We start from the raw sequence: 22,299 nt of genomic DNA, 5'->3' as shown, positions 1-22,299 counted from the left end.
CAAAGAGAAATTATTTTCTAGCATGCACTGCAACACTGCAAGCTAGTCAGTCTTTGCTGCTGAGACAAGCTTTCTGTGGACTGCCATAGAACAGACCCCAGTTGTCAGGAGGAGGAACTGTAGAGCTGAGTGATGAATGATTCAGCAGCAGGTCAGAACTACCAGGCCGAATTAGATTGGAAAGGAGCAAGGATTTGATAAGTAAACCACAAAGACAATTTTAAAAGCCTTAAAAGACGGTACAACTAGATAGCTGAGAGCACTTCTTGAGGGTAGAACAAGCTATTACCAATAAGAAAGCATGCAGGCCACTGTGCTGCTACGAGAGTTCAGGACTGGCAAAGAGCACATTCAGACAATAACTGATTTCTTGTCATGCATTTGTCCAATTCTTACTTTCAGAAAAGAAAAAAAAAAAAAGAGAGATAAAATTCTGGTCCCATAATCAGGTCAAGAACCTGAAAACTTAAGTATTAAAGAAAAATTTGTGAGATCAACAGACAGCAGCTTGATCCACTAAGGCATTTCTTTCATGATGCTGATCAAGAGTAACTGAGCAGCTTTCCGCAGATTTGACTTGCAACCATCCCTCACATAGCAAAAATGAGACTGTATTGAAAGAGCTGAGTTCATTAACTGAATAATAGAATTAAATTCTCCCTTATACAATCTGTAGCACCTGAAATTATATACAACATAAAACTGACCAACAGATATCTTTCCTAATTCAAAAAGAAAGAAAACATTAGGGAAACTAACATAAAGCACAATGGATTAGAAACTGGAAACAAAATTATACTTAGGTCACTGCACTATTTCTGCACAGGATACAGCCCAAACTATCAAATATCGATAGATGCACAGTTGAGGCAGTTTAGAGTTCAACTATAATAATAGACATAAATGAACGGGGGAGGAAAGTCCAAGCACAGGTTTTTCTTACTGTTCTAAACCATGTACTGCAGCTAGATAACCAAAACAAGGCTGCAAAAGATTAAGAATTTGCAAAGTGAGACAAACTGTCATCACAATCCAGAAGAGAAAAATCCATACTTGTGAGAAAAACTTGGATTTCTTCTTATTCGAGTATGTATTAAATTATTCTGTAAGCACTTGAAAACACAAGCTTAAAGACTATACAACTGATTCAAATTAGAAACATTTGGAAATGAGAACATTGCCAAAATTCTTCAACCTGCAAAGGAAGAACTAGAAAAACTAATCCAGAATAAAAAAATCCCAGAATTATTCCAAGCATTTGAAGAATCTGCTTTTCAGATGCAGGCTGCACTCTGCACTCCTTAAGAATCTCATTAATCTTAATTCAGTTCTCACTGTATCAGCTTCCCTATAATGTATGACTAATCCACAAAAAAAAAAAAAGAACAGTCTCTCCTTCCAACCCGAAGCAGGCTATCCAATTCCAGGCATCCATTACATGCTGCATCCCCAGAGCAGATGGGTCAAGAGGAATACGGTGCGGGCAGAACCCCTGCTACCCTTTTAACCAGTACAGAAGAGTTGCAATGGGGAACAATGCAATGAGATTTCTCCTTCCAAATAGTATCCTACACAGGTGAAAATGGTGGCTCAAAGAGACTGTTTGTTTGGGTCCATCAAAGATGATTACCCTGCCTCACTGCCCCAGGAAGGCACAGAACTCGGGTCTGGTACGTCCCTCTAGTTAAGCACCCATAGAAAAGAAAGGAACAAGAAACACGGCATAGATATACAGAAGCCATGTCTACGCTGCCAAATAAAGCAGGATCAGGGACCTGCCACTGAAGTAAAAAGAAACAGCAAAGACAAGCCCACACCACTTTGGTAAAAGCAGAACGACAGCAACAGCAATCAAATACAAAATCCCAATGTGTAGCAACACATTTTAAAGATCAGTCTTAGAAGATAACTATGGTATCTACTTGTATGTCTTATGAATAACATACTACAAAGAACTTTGGCATTAAATTCCCATTTAAGCTAAACAGGAAAATTTCCCGTTCTTCAGCATTTACCACATCCTTTGGTAAACTGTCACAGCTATTTGCTACCCAAAATTCTAAAAATATTACATGCACAGAAGCATTTATTTTACATTCTATTATTAAAACAAGAGGTTTAAAAAAAATAAGCCTACTCAAATTATATTCAGCAATGTAATTTTAATACACTTGAGCCCCAACTTATTAAAAAAAAAATTAATACATTAAGTAATTTTAAAACAATAAATGTTTGCTTCTGAAACTGCAGAGGAAGTCACTACATTAAACCAAAGGAAGTCAACAAGTTGTTATCTGTGTTTTTTTTAAAACCATTCCTCAACTGTCCGTCCCTCCCTTCCCTTAAGGTTTTCACTCTTTTGCTACTTTCGCTGTGGGCCGTGCCCGGGACACCATCATGCACAGCTGAATTAAAGTGTTAGCTTATACCCCAAACACATGCAGCTTTGACTTCATACACCATGTCGTTAATTGCGAGCGCTGACACGCAAGAATCTTCTTGCTTCTGACATGCCAATTGTTCATCCTCCTACCATAGAACTCCAAAGCTGGAATTCTAAATAAATGGAGATTAAGCTACATATGTGCTTGCGTATTTTCCTAGCTTTAAAAAAGGACAAAAGATTATCTATTTAGCTGCCAATATATTTCATCAATTACCACTCAAGGAAAAAAAAACCCAAATCCAAAGAAAAATTGCTCTTTGGATAGCTCTTCTTAAAGAGAAAAGAAGAAAACAAAATTCCTGATTTACAATCTTATGAAAAAAACAGGTATTTATGCTATTCTTCTTTGAGTAAATCCACCAATTTCTTTTTTAGACAGCTTTTGTTACAGCTTTGTCTGATGATTTTAAATAGCTACCATCACATTATCATCTGCATTACAGAAATTTTGTAGCTGGAGCAAATCATCTCTTAACCTCCACTTCAACAAACTAAGCAGGCTGAAATCCTTAACTTTTCGAGAATCAGGCATGTTCAATTCTAACTGTTCTTTCCTATATACTTCCCAATTTACGTAGACGTTTCTTCTATGTTCTAGGCGCACTACTACAGGAACAGTCACATCTGTGTTAACTAGTAGACCATCTCGCCTCTCTGCTCCCAGCATATATTCTTTTGATTTGCCTTTTACAGGAACAGGTTAACATACATGGGAAGTACATCTGAACTGTCTACTGAACCAGAAGTAATAGATCTAAGAGATATGTAATAAAAAGTCGCTGAATTTCAAGGTACTAAAGAAATGAAGCAGCAATTACCTCTGAGAGTGATGCATCAACCTTGGAAGGCACTTTCAGATCCAGCCATGGCTGATAGTTTTCCAGAAGCAAAGTAGGTCTGCAGGAGAGCATGGAAAAGTTGATGTAAGAAGATTTAATTGAAAGTTTCCTACTGCTATGTGCAAAATGTAAGAAATACTAAGCTTACCGGTGCCACGTATTTAATTTACCTGTGCCTCTTGCATTTGACCTTGCCACATACAGCACAACTGTGACCGTGGGGAAATAGTTCCGGCAATTCTAATTGCTAAGAGAAGATATTTTGACAAGTTTACATTCTTCAAAATGATGACTCTCTTAATATACTGATACATTCGTGAATTTTCTTTTAGAGTATACAATTACAGAGAACTGAACAGCATAAAGACAAAGTTGTTCTCCCAGCAGGAAAACAAGATAACAATGCACGGTATGAGAAACAACTGAACCAAACAGAAAAATCGCTTCTACTAAAACAAAGTTTGAGGTGATAGATACCCTTTCACATCTCCAGTCTTCTCCCCGTACATCAGTTGGTCTAATAATTGACCAACTGGTTTCTCTACAAAACTTGCCTTACTCATACCCTTGAACGACTGTAACTATAACGTTTCTAGTCCTATGAAATTCTACATTAAACCATTTTAAGTTAGAAAACAGCAATTTCCTTTGGGAATGTTTTTTTTCTTTGAAATGCAGTACCACTTACAGAAGTTTGACTACAATCAGCAAAGAAGACTTAGCACTGTCTTGCCAAAGGAAGAGCATCTTTAGAAAAGAAAAAGCCGCAATAAAAGAGAATACAACTACATAATTTCTCAACTGCTTGCTACTCAAAAGCCTAAACTGAAAAATGAGTGAAGCAGAAAACAACATTCATGAACACTCCCAACAACTGGCTTTTTTATCAAAAGTTGTATCAAAACATAGATTTGATAGGACTATGCAGAAATGTATGAAGAATCCAAACTCCTAATCATTGTATATTTGCTAAAAAACATCTATCAATTGGTGAATATGAGCTGTATTGATGTGTAGTATTTCTGAAGGCAGCTAGAATTACACAAGAATTGCTACCCAATAGAAATTCTTACCAAATTTAAAGAAAGCACAAGAATGTTAACAGACATATTTACCTTGGGTTTATACTTTATTGTAAAAAGAATATTGGGCAAGAGAGAATCCGGTCCCAATGAACAGTAGAAGGTGACGACACCAGCCACAAATGACCAGAAGATCATTAAAACGTGAAGATACCTTATAAATAAACAGGAAGGAAATATTACCGCATGACAAGGTACCAGTGCCACACTGCGCGCGACCCGACTCCCCCGCTCCGCTCCGTCCCGCCCCAGCCCTCCCGGCGGGGCCGGGCTGGGCCGGGGCCGGCCCGGTTACCGGTTGAGGAGGAGGGTGGCGGCGCCCAGCCCCAGGAGGAGGCAGCAGAAGAGCGGGTACTGCCGGCAGGTCTCCCGCAGCACCTCGGCGCCCCGCGCCCGCTGCCGCAGCCGCTGTCCCGCCGCCCGCACCCAGCCCATGGCCGGCGCGGCAGCCGGGGCAGGGGGAGGCCGGGCCGCGCCGCGCCGCTTCCGGTCCCGGCGGCCCCGTGACGCCGGCCACGTGACGCCGGCCCCGGCGTCGGGCGGGCCGGCGGCCGCGGCGGCGCGGGCGCCATGTTGTTGGAGGGGGGCAGCCCGACGTGGCGGCGGCGGTGGGAGGTGGGTGAGGCGCCCCGGCCCCGCGGGCCATAAGAGCGCGGTGCGGCTGCCGGGCCCGGGCGCTCCCGCCCCTCCTTTCCCCCCTACCCCGGCGCCGCAGCTCGTGGGAGGCGGGCATCGCTGAGGCGGCCGGGCCAGAGCGGGGCGGGGGTGGGCGGCCCTGGGCCGCGGCGAGCCTCAGCCTCGCTGAGGCCGGAGCGCCCCGAGGCCTGCGGGAGCCTCAGCCTTGCTGCGGGGGGGGTGTTGGGGGGGGTGGGCGTGGGGAGGGGTAGGGGGTGGGGAGCGGGCCCCGGCGGCTGCTGGCCCCGCTGCAGCGTCCCGGGGCATGGCGATCGCTGGCGGGGAGAAGCGGCGGCAAGGCCGGCCGCGGCTGGCGCTTCTCCGAGGGGAGAGGGGGAGCGGAGGAGGACCGAGCTCGCAAGCCGGGTCGAGGTTGGTCGGATCTGGGGGAGCACCCGGCTCCCGGAGAGATCCTCCCAGCAGCCCTCCGGTGACGCGCTCGGGTGGCATTTCGAGCTCTGCTGTGTAACATACTGTGCTAAGCCCTGTAAATAGAAGATCTCTGATGACAGAAAGCTTACCTAGTTATAAATACTTAGGTTCTGGAGAACAGGGGCTCCCAGCGCTGAGCAGCCAGAAACTGCTACATCTGATTAAATGCTCTATATTTAGATGATGACTGAACTAAAACCGTATAAACACCTCTCAAAACTCCCCAATTGCTTGTAAAGAAAAGGAACAGGGTAGGAAATCTAACAGACCCCTCCTTAACATCAGTAAGTACACAAGGTTAAGACATGGAAAATATACTAATTCTGGAATGTAGTTTATTGCTAGTGAGAACAATTTAAAGCCAACTTCACACGAATAACTGCCTTCAGGTACAGTGTACATCACAAGCTTTCAAACTGCTTGAATGTTTTCAGCAACTGTAGTTATTCAGTCTTAGGAAGCTCAAAGTTATGTTAATGACACTACTGGTTATGGGAAGATTAGGTCAATGGACAAAATAAAAGTGCTTAAACAATTTCTGGGAAATCTTGCTGATAGAGGGGCTTCCAAGTTGCAAATATGAAAAAGCCCTGCTCAAGAAGTGCCTGCTTTGAGTTGTTTTGAGAAGTTGCTGTTGCCTTTTATATTCACTTGCACTAGCCCCACACAGGCATATTAAGGCAAAGGGTATGTGAGTGCATATGAAATACTTCTGTTCAGAAGAGTCGTGTTTACAAATCTTCAGTGAAAACCCTGCAACAACGCTGTTAAGGAAAAGTCAGTCTTTGGAAGGTGAGTCAATATCTAGAAATCAAAAGCTGAAAATAGCTTTCAGAATCTTTGCTCAGATGTTTTGTCACTTTATGCAACACTTCCCTTGACCTCTAGAGCAGGTGAAATGCTGCAGTTTGACTTCAGTATGTTGACCTTTCTCAGAGAGCTTGGCAAAAGCCCAGGGTCAGCTTGAATTTCTTTTAAGAGCATCTGCACAGTATTATTTCATGTCAGTCCATGTGTTTTCTATTAGGGAAAAAAAACAAACAAGGTGCATACACACAGCAAATCTCCATACAGTCTATTCAGGGGAAATTAATTTTCCTCAGAAGATACATTTTTTTTGCTACCTGCTTACTTTATCCTCAGCTTTACTGCTTGTGATTTTTAGTCATTTATTTTGCTTAATAAGGAATAACTTCTAAGAATCTGTAATTCTTAAAATATTTCATAAAGATGTCACAGCATCACATACCTGTAACATAGGAAGTGACTTGCACAGCAAACCAGCAGGAACAGAAGTCAAACTTCTGCTTCCATTTGTGTTCTCCACTCTGGGTTAAATTGCTTTAATTTGTAGCTTCATTGTTCAGGATTATGTTTATTTAGTGTAAAATTGCCACATTCGGCACTAATTGTACTTTATCATCTGAGAAGCCATGTGATTTCCTTGAATTCACAGACTACGTCTGCTGGGCAGACACAACAACCACCTGATTTATCCCGTCCTGCTCTGCTGGCAGAGCAGTGTTAGCATGGCCGATCACCCTCTGTAACCTTTGCCCCTGTGACTACTCAGATTGTTCTGCTACACTGAAAGACATAGCTGACGTTTGTTTTCCAACAAAATAAAGCATAGAAGAACAAAAGTGAAATATTGACAACAGCAAGCTTTTCAAAATTGTGTTGATTTTATGTGAGAAATAAGAACTTTATCCATTCCCCAGCAATAGCAAGTCTTTCTCTCTTCACGTAAGTTCTTAGGAAGATTCTCTGGTTAACTGCAGAACTGAAGAGGAAAACGTGCATCTGGAGATGGCCTCTGAAGCAACGTAGCCAGGACTGGGTTACTTTGGAAAGCTAGATTTTATTTTAATATTTAAAATGTAAAAGGATCTTTACTGATCGTACAAGTCGTCTTACGGGGTCAGTTCTCCACATTTTTATTTTTTTTAAATAGCAACAGAAGATTGCATATTCTAGCATTCAAAAATATATTTGTGTAGATCTTCAACATAACTTAAAATATAAAGCTACATTTATTGGCTGAATAATATCAGTTATAAGGCTGAGATTCCATTTACCAAAGTGCTTTTTTTTTTAGCTTAAAAAAAACTTGTTTTAGTAGACTAGGCAGTGAAGCATAATACACAGATTCTCACCAGCTGATTGCATTTAATTTACTCTGCATGTCTGCTTTTGCTCTTTTCAAGGCATTACATATTTATCTTTTTCAAGGATACAGTTGCCCAGGCTAACTTACATAATGCAATCCTTCGTATTTACCCAATGAGGAATTAATTTTCCTTTATAAACATAAGGTGAAAATTGACATTTAGTAGTGCTGTTTGGCCTTTCTGTATTAAAGGAACACTGAAACTTTGGGGAAGAGTACACGCCGACCATTTGATACACATTTCTGGTTTGGTTTGGGTAGGAGGATAATTATTAGCACTTAGGTAACCAAAATTAGCTTTACTGTTATAGATACAGTCACATTGATTTGTCTGTTAATGAGTTAGTAAACTGCTAATAGATTTATGGCATTTGGGAGTCAACTCCCTGTACCACCCACACGGACCTGTGCTTGTCAGCTGTATGGGAATGTGTGCTGCTAGCGGCTGGTGCAGGTTCTTAAATTTGCTTCCTGGACCGCCCCATTATGGACCATATGTTAACCCTCAGTATTGTAAGAGTAAAGCAAACTGGATGAGGAGATGATAACCTGGGGCCAAAAGGACCTGCTGGATACAGCGACAGGGGCTTTGGATTCCTGGATAAAATCCCACACAGGTTGTCTTCTAGAAGAATGGGGGAGCTCAGCTGCTCCAGAATAGTAAGGAGCAAAACGGCAGGTGGAAGGGAGAAATTGTTTAAAAAAAGATGGGTGACATACTTCTCGAAAGATCACTGGTCTCCGCAACTGTGGGGGAACGAATTGCCAACTGACATTACACGGATTTAAAAATTTTGTTGTTTCTTTAGAAACAGATTCAGCAGACAATTGAAGTTGAAGGGGAGGGGCCAAGGGGTTTCAATTAAAACAGGCCACTCAAAATTCATTACTTTCTTTAAGAGACTATAAAATACAATTCAGTTAGAAGACCTGAAAATACCTACCAGGCTGTGTTCAGCACTGAAGCCATGAAGTCACTGACTGCCACCAGGCAAAACAAAGACTTGCATGGGGAAAAAAGGCAGGGAGACTGTTCTGGTAAGGAAATTCAAGTAAAAGAACCCATTTCAAGTGAGACAGTTTCCAGAGGGCCAGTTTAGTATGCCCAACAGGAACAATACTGGGCAAACCAGAGAGGTGCTCAGGAGCGCTAACGAATGTCACTGGGACAAGCAAGGTCCATTTGGGAAAATGTACCATTGGGAAGAAGAAGAAAAAAAAAAAAGGCAGCGTGCTAGAGGCAGTTTTGCCTTGAGGAACTTTTAAATCTCAAGGAGAAAGTAAAAAGGGTCAGAGCAACACTAGTATATATACACAGAGCTTTTCTTCAAATTGTTTACATGAAAAGGATTTTTCTGAATACATTCTTTCACAGACTGGATACTAGAGAGAATTTAGATATTACAGATGAAAATAATTTGTCCTGTCATAAACTACAGTTTATGGGACATTAAAGGAGAAGGATATAGAGCAGAAAGTTGCAAGGTGAGTGTAGAAGATGACTACAGACAACAAGAAAGAGGCCTGCAAAATTAAAAAAAAAAAAAAAAAAAAAAGGCAAAACACACCATTAAGGAATATGCATAAAGAGAGGCACTAGACCTATACAGGAGACATTGGGAAAATGCTTAAAGAAATAAATACTAGGTTTGCGGCAACATTTGGCAAAGGTATAGTCTATGGAAATTTTATATTAGTTTACCTGAGCGAAATATAAGCTCTCTGGATATGCACCTTAACCGAGTATTAAGTGAGGTAGCTGAACTGGTCAGTATGTGCAGGGGAAAGATGTGGAAAACATAATTCCTTCCAAAAACCTACGCTGATCAGGGAGGAATGGCAGGGGGGTGGGGTGGGGGAAGGTAGCTGAATGTTAAGGATTTGTAAGAAAAGTTTGTGAAAGAAATAAGGAGCTGTACCAATGCAAATAGTTACAGCAGTGCCATAGCACATACTTAGAGCTCAGTCTAAATGAAAATTAAGCTGTTTGCTTACTGTGGGGATAAAGAAAACCCTGCCCTGGATACACACTTTGTGAAAATAGCTTAGCTATGTCAGGTCCTGAAGGGAATCTCCACTGACCAACTTTGAGGTCAATGGGGGAAATTTTCAAGTAGGGAGTTTGAGGAGGAACTTGAGCCATGTTCCCTTGTTTCAGCTGAATTAAAAAGTGTCAAGAAGATCCTTGTAAGATGACATGTGTTTCTGTTAAATCATTGCAACGTGTTGCAGCACCTATGCCTCATAACTATGATGAGACCTGGAGAATTTAAAGCTAGTGTTTCATCATAGATACTTGATGGATTCATGCAACAGCTGTACTGGATCAGCAAAGGTTCAACTAGGTGAGCATTCTGTTTGTGATGATGGCCATCAGGGGATACATACCTAGGAAAAAGTTGTAAAAGCATAGCAAGAATATAATAATACTTTCCCGGAACATTCTTTTACTCTGATTCGGAATCTTGGGGATATCCTGAGAAAGGATTTTTTTCCCTAAGTTTCAAGGTGCTTTTTGAACAGCCATGAACTTTTAACATCCACAAAAATCATGCAGCAAGGACTTCACCACTTATTTATGCTTGTGTGAGTGAAGATAGAGCTTTCCAAACATTCATGTGTTTCATTTAGTATTTTATAAGAGATGGTGAGAAATCGTTCCCTACTCAGCACAATTGCTGCTTATCATTTTATCAAAATACTTTGGCCACCTGAACAAACTGTCTCTTCCAAAATGAAGATTCCTGCTCCAGTGAATTGTTCTTCACATGAGAGCGCTTTTGTACCTTTTATCATCTTTGTTGTTCTCCCTATCCTTTTCCAATTTTGTTATCTCCTCTGTTTTGTAGTGCTGGAGTAGGGACAGGCTGCAACAGGGGGAACAAAACTGTTCAACAAAATAGCATTCAAAATGATTTTATTAGTAGAACTAGTGCTTTCTTAAATTGCCCTTTAACTATTTTTTGCCCCACCTCAGTGTGTATTAACATTTTAGCCTATGAAGATTTATCATCCTTTTCCTCATTTGGACACAACTCTGGTTTTTGATGGATTCATTTTTTCCACCTCAGAAGAAAAACAGTGAAAACAAATCCCAACCTAAAGTCTTCACATACTCAGGAAGTTCTAATCAACACACAGAACTCGTCAAAAGTGGGAAAAAGACTAACTGAAACTCAAGGCTGCTGTTGTAAGCCGGCTTGTATCAGAGAAAGCTTTCTACTGATACTAACATGTCCGTTGTATGTGCTGATACTGATCATGTAAACCTAGACGTAGTGATAAGATCTGTGGGGGGTTTTTTGATGACTGGCGAGCTGGTATCCTGAAGCCCATTGCTTTGGCTTCTGTGGATACAGCAGTAAATGCCTTGAGTGTTTTTGTCAGGTCACAATTCCATAGAGATATTTTTAGCTCAAGCAACCAGTTTCTCCGACAACGTGAAGTATGTAAAAGCAGTACAGGGTAAGAGTTAAACAACATTAATTATCACCCTCAAAAAGTTATTTGTGCTTCAGTTAAGTCTTTCATCAAACACTTTGCAGGAATTGTTACAGAACCAGTTGTATAACCAGAATATTGTTTTGTTTACCATTTGTTGGCTGAAGATGTATGGAATCAAATTGACATATTCCTCCATTTAAATGATGTACAGCAAAAACTGAGGCATTTTCAGAATGGTTAAAGAGAAAATAAAAGGCAATAGGACATAAGTGTTATGTTTCTGTAGCAAGAATATTGAATATACGACAAAAACAAAAAAAATTCTGGTTTATGCTAACAGGCAGAACGCACAAGATGATACTATGAGAGAACCTGAACGGAGGGCTCTTCCTCCTCATACGTAAGGATGAGTTTTGAGGCTTTTTGAAGCACATGGGCAGCTTGCCTGTATTACTTATTTTGTCGTAGAACTGGAACATATAGCTCCATGGCAAAGCATTACTACAAGAGAAATATAGTTTTAATGACAGAATTTAAGAAGTGGGGCTCAATACCAAGCTCTGCAAGGCCAGGCTTTTTTACAGCTCATAGCTGATCAATGGTATCTTTATCAGACAGCTGCCCAAGTTCCTGAAGATATGCCAAACCCTTTTTTCCCCCCAAAATGCTGGCATATTTAATAGAAAAGTGAGGTATTATTATATACCACATCACCTCTAGCACTGGCATTAATGGTGCTTCTGTAGAAGGAGACAATCCCTCTGTGGGCCTATCAGCAGACATACCTTGGCAGGACAGAAAGCCACGGTCTTTCTTCTGGAGTAGCGAAGAAGAGTTACTTGCAATTCCTCCAGATGTTCTGCAAATGCAGTTCCTGGTTATGGTGCACACTTGCCACTTGCATAGTGGTTTTCCCTAAAGTGTCCTTTGGGGAGGGAGAGTGCATGCTTAGGCAGGTAAGAGGACTTTGAGCTGTTTGGAAAAGGCACAAATTGTGAAATCAAGAAACAAGGACTATTTGGAAGACTTAGCTAATTTCTGCGAAACTCCATTACTTAAAGTTTTGCTTTGCTTTTTATTTTCTCTTTAAATAACTAGTATTCTAGCTAGGAAAGGCACTGAAGCTAGTAAGGTCTGATACTGTATGGAGGACTATTATTAACACTCAGTATTATTCTAACTTCCTAAATCAATTTCTGATTTGTGACTGAATGACTTGCTACTGTATAAACTACCCGGCTTATCTTCGTTGTTCAACAGAAGTACAAAAGAAACAGTTTAAAATGCTAGGCATGAAGTTTTTTCTCTTTCACAGATACATACATATTTTGAAGTTTTTTCTCTTTCACAGATACATACATATTTTAAAGTATATATTAATAAAGGGGCATTTTAATATGAAAATCAGCTTACCATTTTTCATATCAAACTAGAAGGAATAACATTTTCTTCCCCTTAAGAAGTTGTGAGTTTGGAGTATTCTCTGTAGGTCCAGTTTGTATTACTTTTTCCCCCCCCTCTCAGGAGTTACAACTGAAGATTGAGGTCTTCGGGATTTCAACAGATGCACGTAAGATAGCTCCTAACGCAACACACAGAACTGGGAGGCCTCAGGTAGACCTCAAGTTGGGGTCAGTGCAGTTCAGATGCAAGAGGGAAGAAATTTTTTTTTCCTTAAGAAAGTAGATTTTGCTTCAGAAGATATCAAAATGGAGAAAGGATTCTCTAATATCATCCAGGTTCCTAGCAGCCCACGTATGAGTTTCATAACCATTATTTATCTAGGACAAGTAGTAAGTTCTCCACTGATCACCATTCAGCTTGGATATGGTAAACTGTAGATCAAGTACTAACCTATCACCATATTGTGGTATATTGTCTACATCCACTGTGTTTCTGGGATATATTATGGTCAGGAAACTTGGAGTACCAGTCAGTCTCAATTCTGAAAAGCCCATGTATCTGGTGTTCTGGACCACAATGGTGGGGACCAATGCCCAGCTGTGCTCCCCTCTCCATTTTCCCCTTCAATTGTTTGTTAGGTCTGGAGAAGTCAAGCTACCTGCACAGTAATGACTGACTCTCTTCTTCCCTGAAGCCCAAGGGCAATAGTTAAAAGCCAGCAAAAGAAAGGAACAAAATTGAAACCGTGGATTATCTGGAGGAGCAGTTTTGGCAGTGAGGAGACAGAGTTAGTGCGTTTAGTCCAAGGTGTCTTAGTTCAAAGCTGCTCACCTGAGTTTCACCAAGAACTTAGAATATGCACCGATCTCCACTGGATGCTCACTTCGCATTACTTCTACAGTCAGGAACGTTCCCATCTCCCATTGAGTCTTCAGAGATGCTGCTCACCATGCTTACCTGCAGAGAAAATGACAACTTTTCCCCACTGAAAGCTGTCTGTGAAAACAAATGCTTCTGTATATACTGAGTGCTGATGAACAAGATACAAAGCCTTATCTATAACTGATCCTCTTTTAACTCAGGAAGGAGAGACCATCCAGGCAAACTAAAATTTGGCAAGTGTATTCTGCCTTACCACATTCCTTCTTCAGCCTTCTCCTACCTTATGATCTGATACAGGCTTTTGCATTTGACAGTCTTAGAATACAATTCCTTTTGTTCATTAAGGAAGTGTATTTTCTTGTATTAAGACATGTAAGCTCTAGCCTAGACTTGAGGAAACTGAACATCTTCAGACAAAGTTCAGCAACCTTCATACTGGCTCTTAACTCTTTCTTATCTCGAGGTCCCAGATGTGTGTTCCCAAGCACACAGCGTTCATTTTAAGTACCTTCATTTCTGAAGCACATGAAGACCACCTCCAGTGTGGAATACACCTATTTGGGCTACCTGCACCACCAGGTCTTTAATGAGAAGTCCTGGCTTTGAAAATCTGAAATCTGCAAAGGGGCTGCCAAGTTGGCATTGATTCACCCCAGCTTTGCAAGTGGAACACCTATTCTCACTTTGTCCCCTGCATTAAGAGACATTCAAATCAAGACTTTACACGCAAGCTTTGCTATGAACACCGCATTCCCTCAAGCGTCACTCAAACAGGAGGCATCAACAGGCCCTATTAAAAAGTTTTTCTCAATTACCCTACTTTTGTCCACCCTTTAACGGATCATTAAAGGCAGTGAGTGGCAAACATGTTATACCAGTAAAAAAAGGTGGCAGAACTCCTCACCTATACTGAAAAAAAGGTCCATCTTTGGAACATGTGTATCAGATATTCAGACAGGCTCTTGCTTCCCTGGGGCTGAGACTATTAGTGCATCGCTTCAAAACAGCAGGTTTACAAACAGCAGCTCTAAGGCATCACTTGCCTCTCAGAACAGGAGATTTGAAATAGCAGCATTAGGCATAGTAACAGTTTTTTCACCATTTTTGTATTTTGCTGTGTTCAAAACCTCCTCCCTTACAGGCGTACTTGAGACAATTTTCTCCTGAAGTTTCTACCAAGATAAAGTGTCCCTGATGATTGCGACAGCCAGGACAGGATCTTCTTACCTTTTGACTTGTAATCCAAGGACCCTGTGTCTGCTTTCGACCTGATGTTTGAATCTGGGCAAGATCCGTCACCTGACATTCCCTTCACATCACGCTGTGGCTGCTAGATGGTGCCTGGCTTAGAGTGTACCTACCTTTCACAGGAAAAGGACAGACTGATTAATAGCAGGAAAGATCCTACAAAGCTGTAACACAGCTAAATGAAGTTGTTCTATGCTGTCGTTTGCCAGGTTGTTTCCCTGGCTATTTTGCCTTTAACTCTGGACTACAAACTTGCCAGCAGTGTAGTTCAGGCACATTTCATGGCCATCTTGTGCCCACAGGTAGCCAGTTTCTTTTCCCAACTGTTCCATCACCTTACGTTTTCTCAGGGAGCAAACAAGAATATGCTTTGTTAAGAGCTTTCCCAAGTAGGGAGTGTTTGTGATTCTATCACTCCTAGGTCAACCTTTAAATACAAGGCAAATATACACCTTTGTATTCCTCTGAGGAGGAAATTCCCTGGTTGTCACCACTGCTTTAGAAAAAACAAAGGTATTTACAGAAGACCCTGTAACTTTTCCTTTTCACAGGGACAGTTTTTGCCCTTCAACATGTCCGAGTCAAGACATGTCTGTTCTTTTTTAAACTGAACATTAAACACAATTTTAGTTTATTTGTGAAACCTGAGATCTCTCTACATAATTTTTAACATGATCAAGACGCAGAAGGTCCAAGATTATCACATTCATCTCACTCGCCCCATTTCTAAGAATTCAACACCTATCACCTATTTAACCTGCATGCTCTTAAAGTGTTGCATATTCAAGTCCTCTCCTAAACACCTTTCGGAAACAGGGGAGGGAGGGTGTTGATTTTTTTCCCCCAATATATGCATTTTTGCTAGATACAAGGATTCTACAATAGATTGAATATCTGTTTAATAGCAGGGCCTTTCTTCCCAGAGTCAAAAAATTACCACGATTCCAAAATACATGCCTTCATTACTGGGCTCTAACTACACCCAGCCATCTGATCTTAAAACTGTAATTGCTAAGTTAATGTGTCCTTGTATCTTTAAACCACATACAGAATTTGAACCTCACGTTTTCATCTCCGTGTATTAAAGCAGAAAAAGGTTGCTTCAAAAGGACTTAGAAATTTAAGAGATGCTTAAAACACATTATGCCGGACTGTCTCTTGTTCTTCCAGAGACTATAAAAATCGGCGTGGATCATCATGTACCTGCAGCTGTACTGGAGTTACTATCCTAGTTGTTCTTTACTAACTCCACAGTAAAACTACAGAAGCATTTTAGCATACTTCAGTACCAAATAATCTGCTTTAGCATAGGCCATCACTGAAGGTAGTTTGAGCTAACCTTGCTGAGATGTGACCACTACCCGATTTACCTCCAGGCCATTTGTACCTGTGTGGTGAGAACACCTCAACTGCACCTCAAAGCGCATTACAAACGAGGAGGCTTCCCTTCTCAAAAGCTTAGTCCGCAATGCTTTTTCACCATTGATCTGTATACTCCTCCTCGCTCCTTACTCAATGAAAGCAGTACTCTTTAGAAATATTACACTGAGGGCAATAGCAGCAGTATCTAAACTTTCACAGTTTAAGAAAACAAAACTCTGTACTTCCTATTAGAAATGTGTACTGACTTCAACAGTTAACCTAATACCGACTACCCCAAAGAAGCAACTATTGGATCTGAGACTTACTGATCAGTTCATGCCACACAAATATTAAGATCCTTTTCTTGGATAGAAACATGACCACCTGAATGGCTCAGAACATCAACAACGAAACTCTGTATATTTCAGATTAGTATACCATCAAAAAAATGCAAAGTGCCATTTATTACACCATTCCCACTGTAAGATCACTTCTATGCAAAACCAAGTTGCAAACAACACACACACAGGGAAGTTACTTTAAATCCAGTGGATTTAAGACTTTCCAGATCCTTCTTAATTTTAACTGGAAGATCGATGTCACTGGACTTAATCCCATAATGGGATTTTTTTTTTAAAGAATCTTCTGAGAGGTCATGTTAGCATTATGAAAACAGAGTGGAGCAAGGCAGCAGAGATTACTCAACTACATGAATCCAGCTTCCATTATGCTCACTGCTAACGCTTACATCCACCTGAAGCTTGTGGTACCTTCAGGACTTCCAATGAGAGAAGTTACATTTCCTGCCCCGCCACCCCCCCCCCCCCCCCCATTTATATTCAAGTCTAATCTTCCATTAGCATGAAACCTGCAGCATTTTTCTTCATTTGCAAATTCTGACAGATTTTAACAACATACATGCTGTGGTTTTCTCCAAAGTAGCTTTCAAGCATCCCACTAATTCCAAAGCACGTCTGAATTAACATACTTCTGTAAAAGTGTAGGTAGTATGAATAAAGGACAGTTTCACTAGACTAGTTAAAGTCCAAGTTACATATTGGTCACTTCTTGGTGAAAGTACTGCTCACATATACACCAGTGATTGTCTTCTGCTAAAAATATCAATTTAAGCACATATACAAAACTCAAAAATTCTGTTGAAAACTGTGGATTGGAAACAGGTTAGCTTGTGAGAACAACTGCTTGCACTGGAAGAAAAAAGGTTTCATTGCACTACCCAAAGGAAGCCTTTGACCACAACCTGAAACAGGAACAGTCCTTGAATAGCCACTTCAGCTTTTCCAGATGCAGGGACTAGGTATTTTTACCTGTAATCTCAAATGCTGTAATATTAAAGATTAAAATCACCTTCCAATTGTGATACATCTGCATTATGAAAAGATTAATTATAATTTATTTTAGGCTAGCTCTCACCAGTGTTTTGTAATACAGAGCTTCATTCTTAAGTATGCTGAAATTGCACCTTAGGAAAAGCCCTAATTTACTAATGGGCTATCTATAAAATTGCCTTTGTTGAACTCTCACAGAGGAAGCTTTTTAATCCCAAATTAGCTACATTTAGTAATACCGTTTTTTAAATAACCACTGCTAGTGACAGAATTAGGTGCATTCTTCATCCCACTAAAGAGAAAAAAAAAATCTGAAAAATGTTACTTTAGATGGCAGAACACCACTGGAAATGCTACACTTGGAACCAGGAACTCAGGACCTGATATATTCAGTTCCTGGCTTTCAATGACTGTGTCCATGGAAAATCCCTTAAACTACTGTGATTGCTAACCCATCAGTTTAAAAATACATACCGAATTATCTATGAAGCATTTTGGAGATTTTTAGATCTAAAGTATTTAACATTAAACAGTATCAGATTACACTCGACAGATTTACACTCGACATTCACTAAGCACTGAAGTGGACACACGAAAACTGAACAGTTAAACCCCACAACCTCCCTAATAACTGCAGATAAGGAGTCAATTAACAGTCTACTGAAGTTGAATTTTAGGTACTACAAGTCATTGAAGTACTAGAATGTCTATTTTTACTTACCATTATCTTCTGTGCAGTCAAATGGCATAGGCTATTCTACTGGCTGCGTAGCAGAACTAAGAATGCATTTCATAACTTCCTTAGTGCAAAGAAAATAAGCGGTAAGATTCAATGTCTTTTCTACATATTAGTGACCAAAACAAGTAAAATTGTATTGTCACACTAACTGTGAAAACAGAGATCGTGAACTGTCACCATTAATCAGCCAAATGTATCACTCTCAGACTAGAGGGAATCCAGATTTCTGACACTGCAGGTTTTACCTAAATGACTGTCAGAAAATAAGTGTTGGCTTTGGAGTAGACACTAAGTTTCATGAACATTCAGGAATGAAACAACTCTTCAAACTGAAATGTATCTTGTGATTCAAACTTTAAATATTCAAGCCGTATTTAATTACCTATTACCTACCTACTATGACTGTTTCTAGACTGTCACAAATGCTTTTTTTCTTTTTTTTAAAAAAGCATTTACCAGGTACCTGGAAGTCTGACCATCTAAAGAAGCTTTCATGAAGATAGCTTTAAATAATCAACATCACCCAGTGTTTCCAGCTGAGGTCAGCTGTGCAACATCCGCTAGAGAGCTGGCCATTTAAAAATATGTATGTTTGTGGAAAAAACTAGTAACCAGTTATATAATGGCAAGAAAAAGGTATCATTACATGAGGCAATCACCCCTCTCTCCAAATTCCAAGTAAACTAACAAGCTAGTCCTAGTGGCACTTTTCAATAAGTCACTCTTTCATCCTGTGGATTTTATAACACAAGTATAATTAAACACTTGCAAAGTGTTGACCAGATGACTCTGTGAAAATCAGTCTCCCAGAAAAAGTTTAACATCAGAGCTTCTAGGAAGCTTTATGTTTGTTTGCACTAGATGGCTGCAAACTAACAATAATTTATTCCTCCTCCCCCCACTACCCGTATTAAGGATCAAGGAATTTTCAGCTTGACTTCCTCTCCTGTTGCCACATACCATTTTTATCTGACAGAGCAAATGACAAAGTACAATCTGGTGTTTCCTCTGCCCAACTAATGCAACTAGCCTGCCCCAGCCAAGAAACGTCATGTGCTGGTGCTGGAGTTAATTCAGCAAGACATCGGCAAAGACAGACTTTTAAGTCCATCATAGCCAGTCAGTTGGGATTCATAAGCTTCGCACTATGAACACAAACTCAAGTTCCAACTTTACCGATTTCAATTCTCAGAACACTACATTGTAAAGTTTATTGCCTTATTGCCTACTTCCAAAACTTGCTATTCCATTTTAAATAACTAACATTTTCCACTAAGTCTTCACTAATCCAAGTGACAGTATAACAGTCTTAATTTTGTGGAATGTATCAGTTTGAACACACTCTTTTCAGAAAATGTTACATGTGTTTACGTCCATGTTGCCTTTCAGTTTTATTTCTTTAAAATAAACTCTCTCCTCACTGATGTATGGAAGCACCGAAGCAACTGCTAGGCTAGACAGAAAAGTTAAGCCTCTGAAGAATTACCAAAGGCACAACGGAAAAAGAGTTGCAGCCATATGTAACATTTCTATCCTGAAATATTAAGTTGGGAATCCTACCTTAAGAGGAGGCCAAGTTTATTTTAGACTATGTCATACCCCTCACCCCCAATAAGAACAGAATTAGTATTCCTTATTTTAGATTTTAAGACAGTATTTAAGTAGGAGTTGTACAACACAGAAATTCAGAAACTGGTCTTAGTATCTGTAATAACAGCCCTCCTCCAACACTAAAAACACAAACTTAAGTTCTGGGTCGCAACAAATCTCCTCTTTAAAAACTAAAAAAACCAACAAAAAAGTACAGTTGTATGTCCTATATGAAACCCTTCAAACAAAAACGAATATTAAAACGAGTATAATTTAAAAAGCTGTGTATTGGAGTGTTTATAAACCAGAACTGTTAAGCAGCAGCAGCAGTTTCCGATTTCTTATTAAATTCAACTAGACTTCAAATTTAGGAACACATTACAAACCAATGTGGAACTATGCTAGCTTATACTCAAACCTTTGCAGGTATAAAGAAAGCCTCCTCTGAGAAGAAACAGAGGCAGCATAATACATTAAGTCAACACTTGCCTTCAGCATGCCAAAAAGAACTGTGTGTTTATGTCCATTTGACACCAAAGCACCCCATAAGAGATGCATTATTGCTGTAGAACATTTCAAGTTTACCAACACCCAAGTGCAACCAAACTGATGTTGTATATATGCACTTGCCCATTCTCACCAGTACTTCCACTTAATAATGTTTTTTCTTTACACAATCGAATTTAAAGCTTTGAAAATAACATTTGATTTTAGTATTTTTCCACAATATTAATCACCACATGCAATTTAGTTTTCTGATCATTTTGCTAAAAAACTGCACCAATATCAGAACAGTGCAAATCATATTTAATTTTAAAAGTTATAATGGCTTGAGTTCATAATTAGAGGGAACACTGTCAAGATCTCGATATTTTGCTCACTCACCATTGCTTGCATTCCATTAAAAACAAACACTTTCCTGTCAATTTTGCCTTTTTTTTTTTTTAACAAGTCCCCCATGCTTTTATCAGAGCTGAAATTAAGGATATGATCCACAATTTCAACACATGTAGTGCCTTAATAGCAATGTTTTTATGCACTTCCATCAACTGTTATAATTCCATAAATATATTATCCCCCCCTCGACACATTTCTAGACTAAGAACTAGTCACTAGCACTTGTGATCCCACAAGTGTTTTAAGTTTTTCAGCAATGGAGAGATTTCAAGATTAAGAAATCTGAGGACTTCCCCTCTCCTACAGCCCCCAGGTATTTTCATTTTATAGCAAGTTCAAAATTGGTTTCCACATCTTGACAGTGTTCCTTATAAAACCGTATGACAGTAAAAATGCCAGTAGGCATGGCAACCTCTTTGAAGGGAGCATTTAAACTCCTTGGCACTGGGAATGCCAGCACCAAGGATTACATTGAAATTCAAAATTATACTTAAGGCTACAATTAGCAAACCCACTTTCCATAAGCCTAATATTCTATCACTAGATTTGAAAATTCAGAAGCTAATGCAACTGTATACTTTTATGCTCAAATTTGAGGAAAAAGTTACTTTTCTTTAGCAAGGGCAGTATATGAAACTGTGGTAGCAAATGCCTCTTATGCATTGACTACTCATTTCACCATCATTCACTTACTTTGTCTTAAAGTTCAAAACTGGCAAGGCACATTTACATATTCCAATGAATACTTGACAATTTTAAATTACACTTCATGTCCCAGCTATCCCAGTAATTGACATACAACATACTAAAATGGTTTATTAAGATAACAAAAAAAAAAAAAATCAATTAATGTGAAACATACAGGCTATTGGCAACCACTATTCTAAAAATTATGTAAATACAAGTAAACATACTGAAATGTGTGCGATTCTAAGTTTTTAACCAGAAGATCTCTGTACTAACACACATTTATATTAATGACACATAAAAAAAATAAAAACTTTATTACAAAAATAAGTTACACTCGCCTCCAGCTTACAGTATAAAACAATTTTATTTGCAGGAATGCAAAATGATTGTTTGCCATGAGCATTTTCAACATATGACATGTCTAATTTTGTTAAAATTTGCATTTACTGGGGGAACTGGTGTGTATAAAACCTTAATTAGGTATAAGCTTCAATTTTCATTGTGGTGCCTATGGGTATGTAGTATAACTGCAGTATCCCTTTGGGCAGGGGGTTAAGGGAAGCTCTTTATGCCAAGTCCAAAGTAAGTCATAATTTTATCTATCTTTTACCTATATGAAGTTGGACTTGGCAAGGTTCTTTTGTTTTTGTTTTGTCTTTTTTAAGGGTGGTTCAATAGAGGATGCTTCACCACTGAACACTCACTGTCATCAAGGTGCTTTAGAAAATTAAAAACATAGCACAAATGATTGTACTCTACTCTACTCTACAGGTTATCATGATCTGCGTAAGAGAAATGGAAAGCTGATCCACATGTTTTTACAGTGATCAGCAATAAGAAATGCACTAATGAAAACATACCTTTTACCTAAAAAGCTAAACTACAACCATATACTATTCTATGATTTATGAAAAACTTCAAAATATCCAAATGTCAGGCTTCACTGTACAGTTGTCAGTTTTAGTCTGACCTTTTATAAAGGGACACTGCAGTATTTAGTACAAGTTGCTGATGCACTTTTTTTGAACATCTGATGTCTTACAAAAGTAA

General features: G+C 39.6%; 2 protein-coding genes across 6 annotated transcripts in view; both read right to left on the bottom strand.

Annotated features, from left to right (window-relative positions):
* Positions 1-4,760, bottom strand: part of SNX14 (sorting nexin 14) — a 60,910-nt gene extending 56,150 nt beyond the window's left edge. The window contains exons 1-4 of one of the 3 annotated variants that reach the window (XM_050894934.1): positions 4,663-4,760; positions 4,401-4,521; positions 3,456-3,532; positions 3,265-3,343 (exon numbers count right to left, since the gene is read on the bottom strand). In XM_050894934.1, the coding sequence (XP_050750891.1) occupies positions 3,265-3,343; positions 3,456-3,532; positions 4,401-4,505 (261 nt within the window). In that variant the 5' untranslated portion in view covers positions 4,506-4,521; positions 4,663-4,760. The remainder of the gene's footprint in view (positions 1-3,264; positions 3,344-3,455; positions 3,533-4,400; positions 4,522-4,662) is intronic. The other 2 variants (XM_050894935.1, XM_050894936.1) reach the window with 2 other exon arrangements.
* A 15,169-nt stretch (positions 4,761-19,929) lies between these two features.
* Positions 19,930-22,299, bottom strand: part of SYNCRIP (synaptotagmin binding cytoplasmic RNA interacting protein) — a 26,452-nt gene continuing 24,082 nt past the window's right edge. For all 3 annotated transcript variants that reach the window (XM_050892987.1, XM_050892988.1, XM_050892989.1), the window contains exon 12: positions 19,930-22,299. This exon is cut by the window's right edge. The gene's annotated coding sequence lies outside the window, so the exon portion shown is untranslated.

Source organism: Gymnogyps californianus, chromosome 3 (genome assembly GCF_018139145.2).
Source record: "Gymnogyps californianus isolate 813 chromosome 3, ASM1813914v2, whole genome shotgun sequence".
In the NCBI taxonomy this organism is placed as follows: Eukaryota; Metazoa; Chordata; class Aves; order Accipitriformes; family Cathartidae; genus Gymnogyps; species Gymnogyps californianus.
This window is presented reverse-complemented; position numbering and strand designations above follow the sequence as displayed.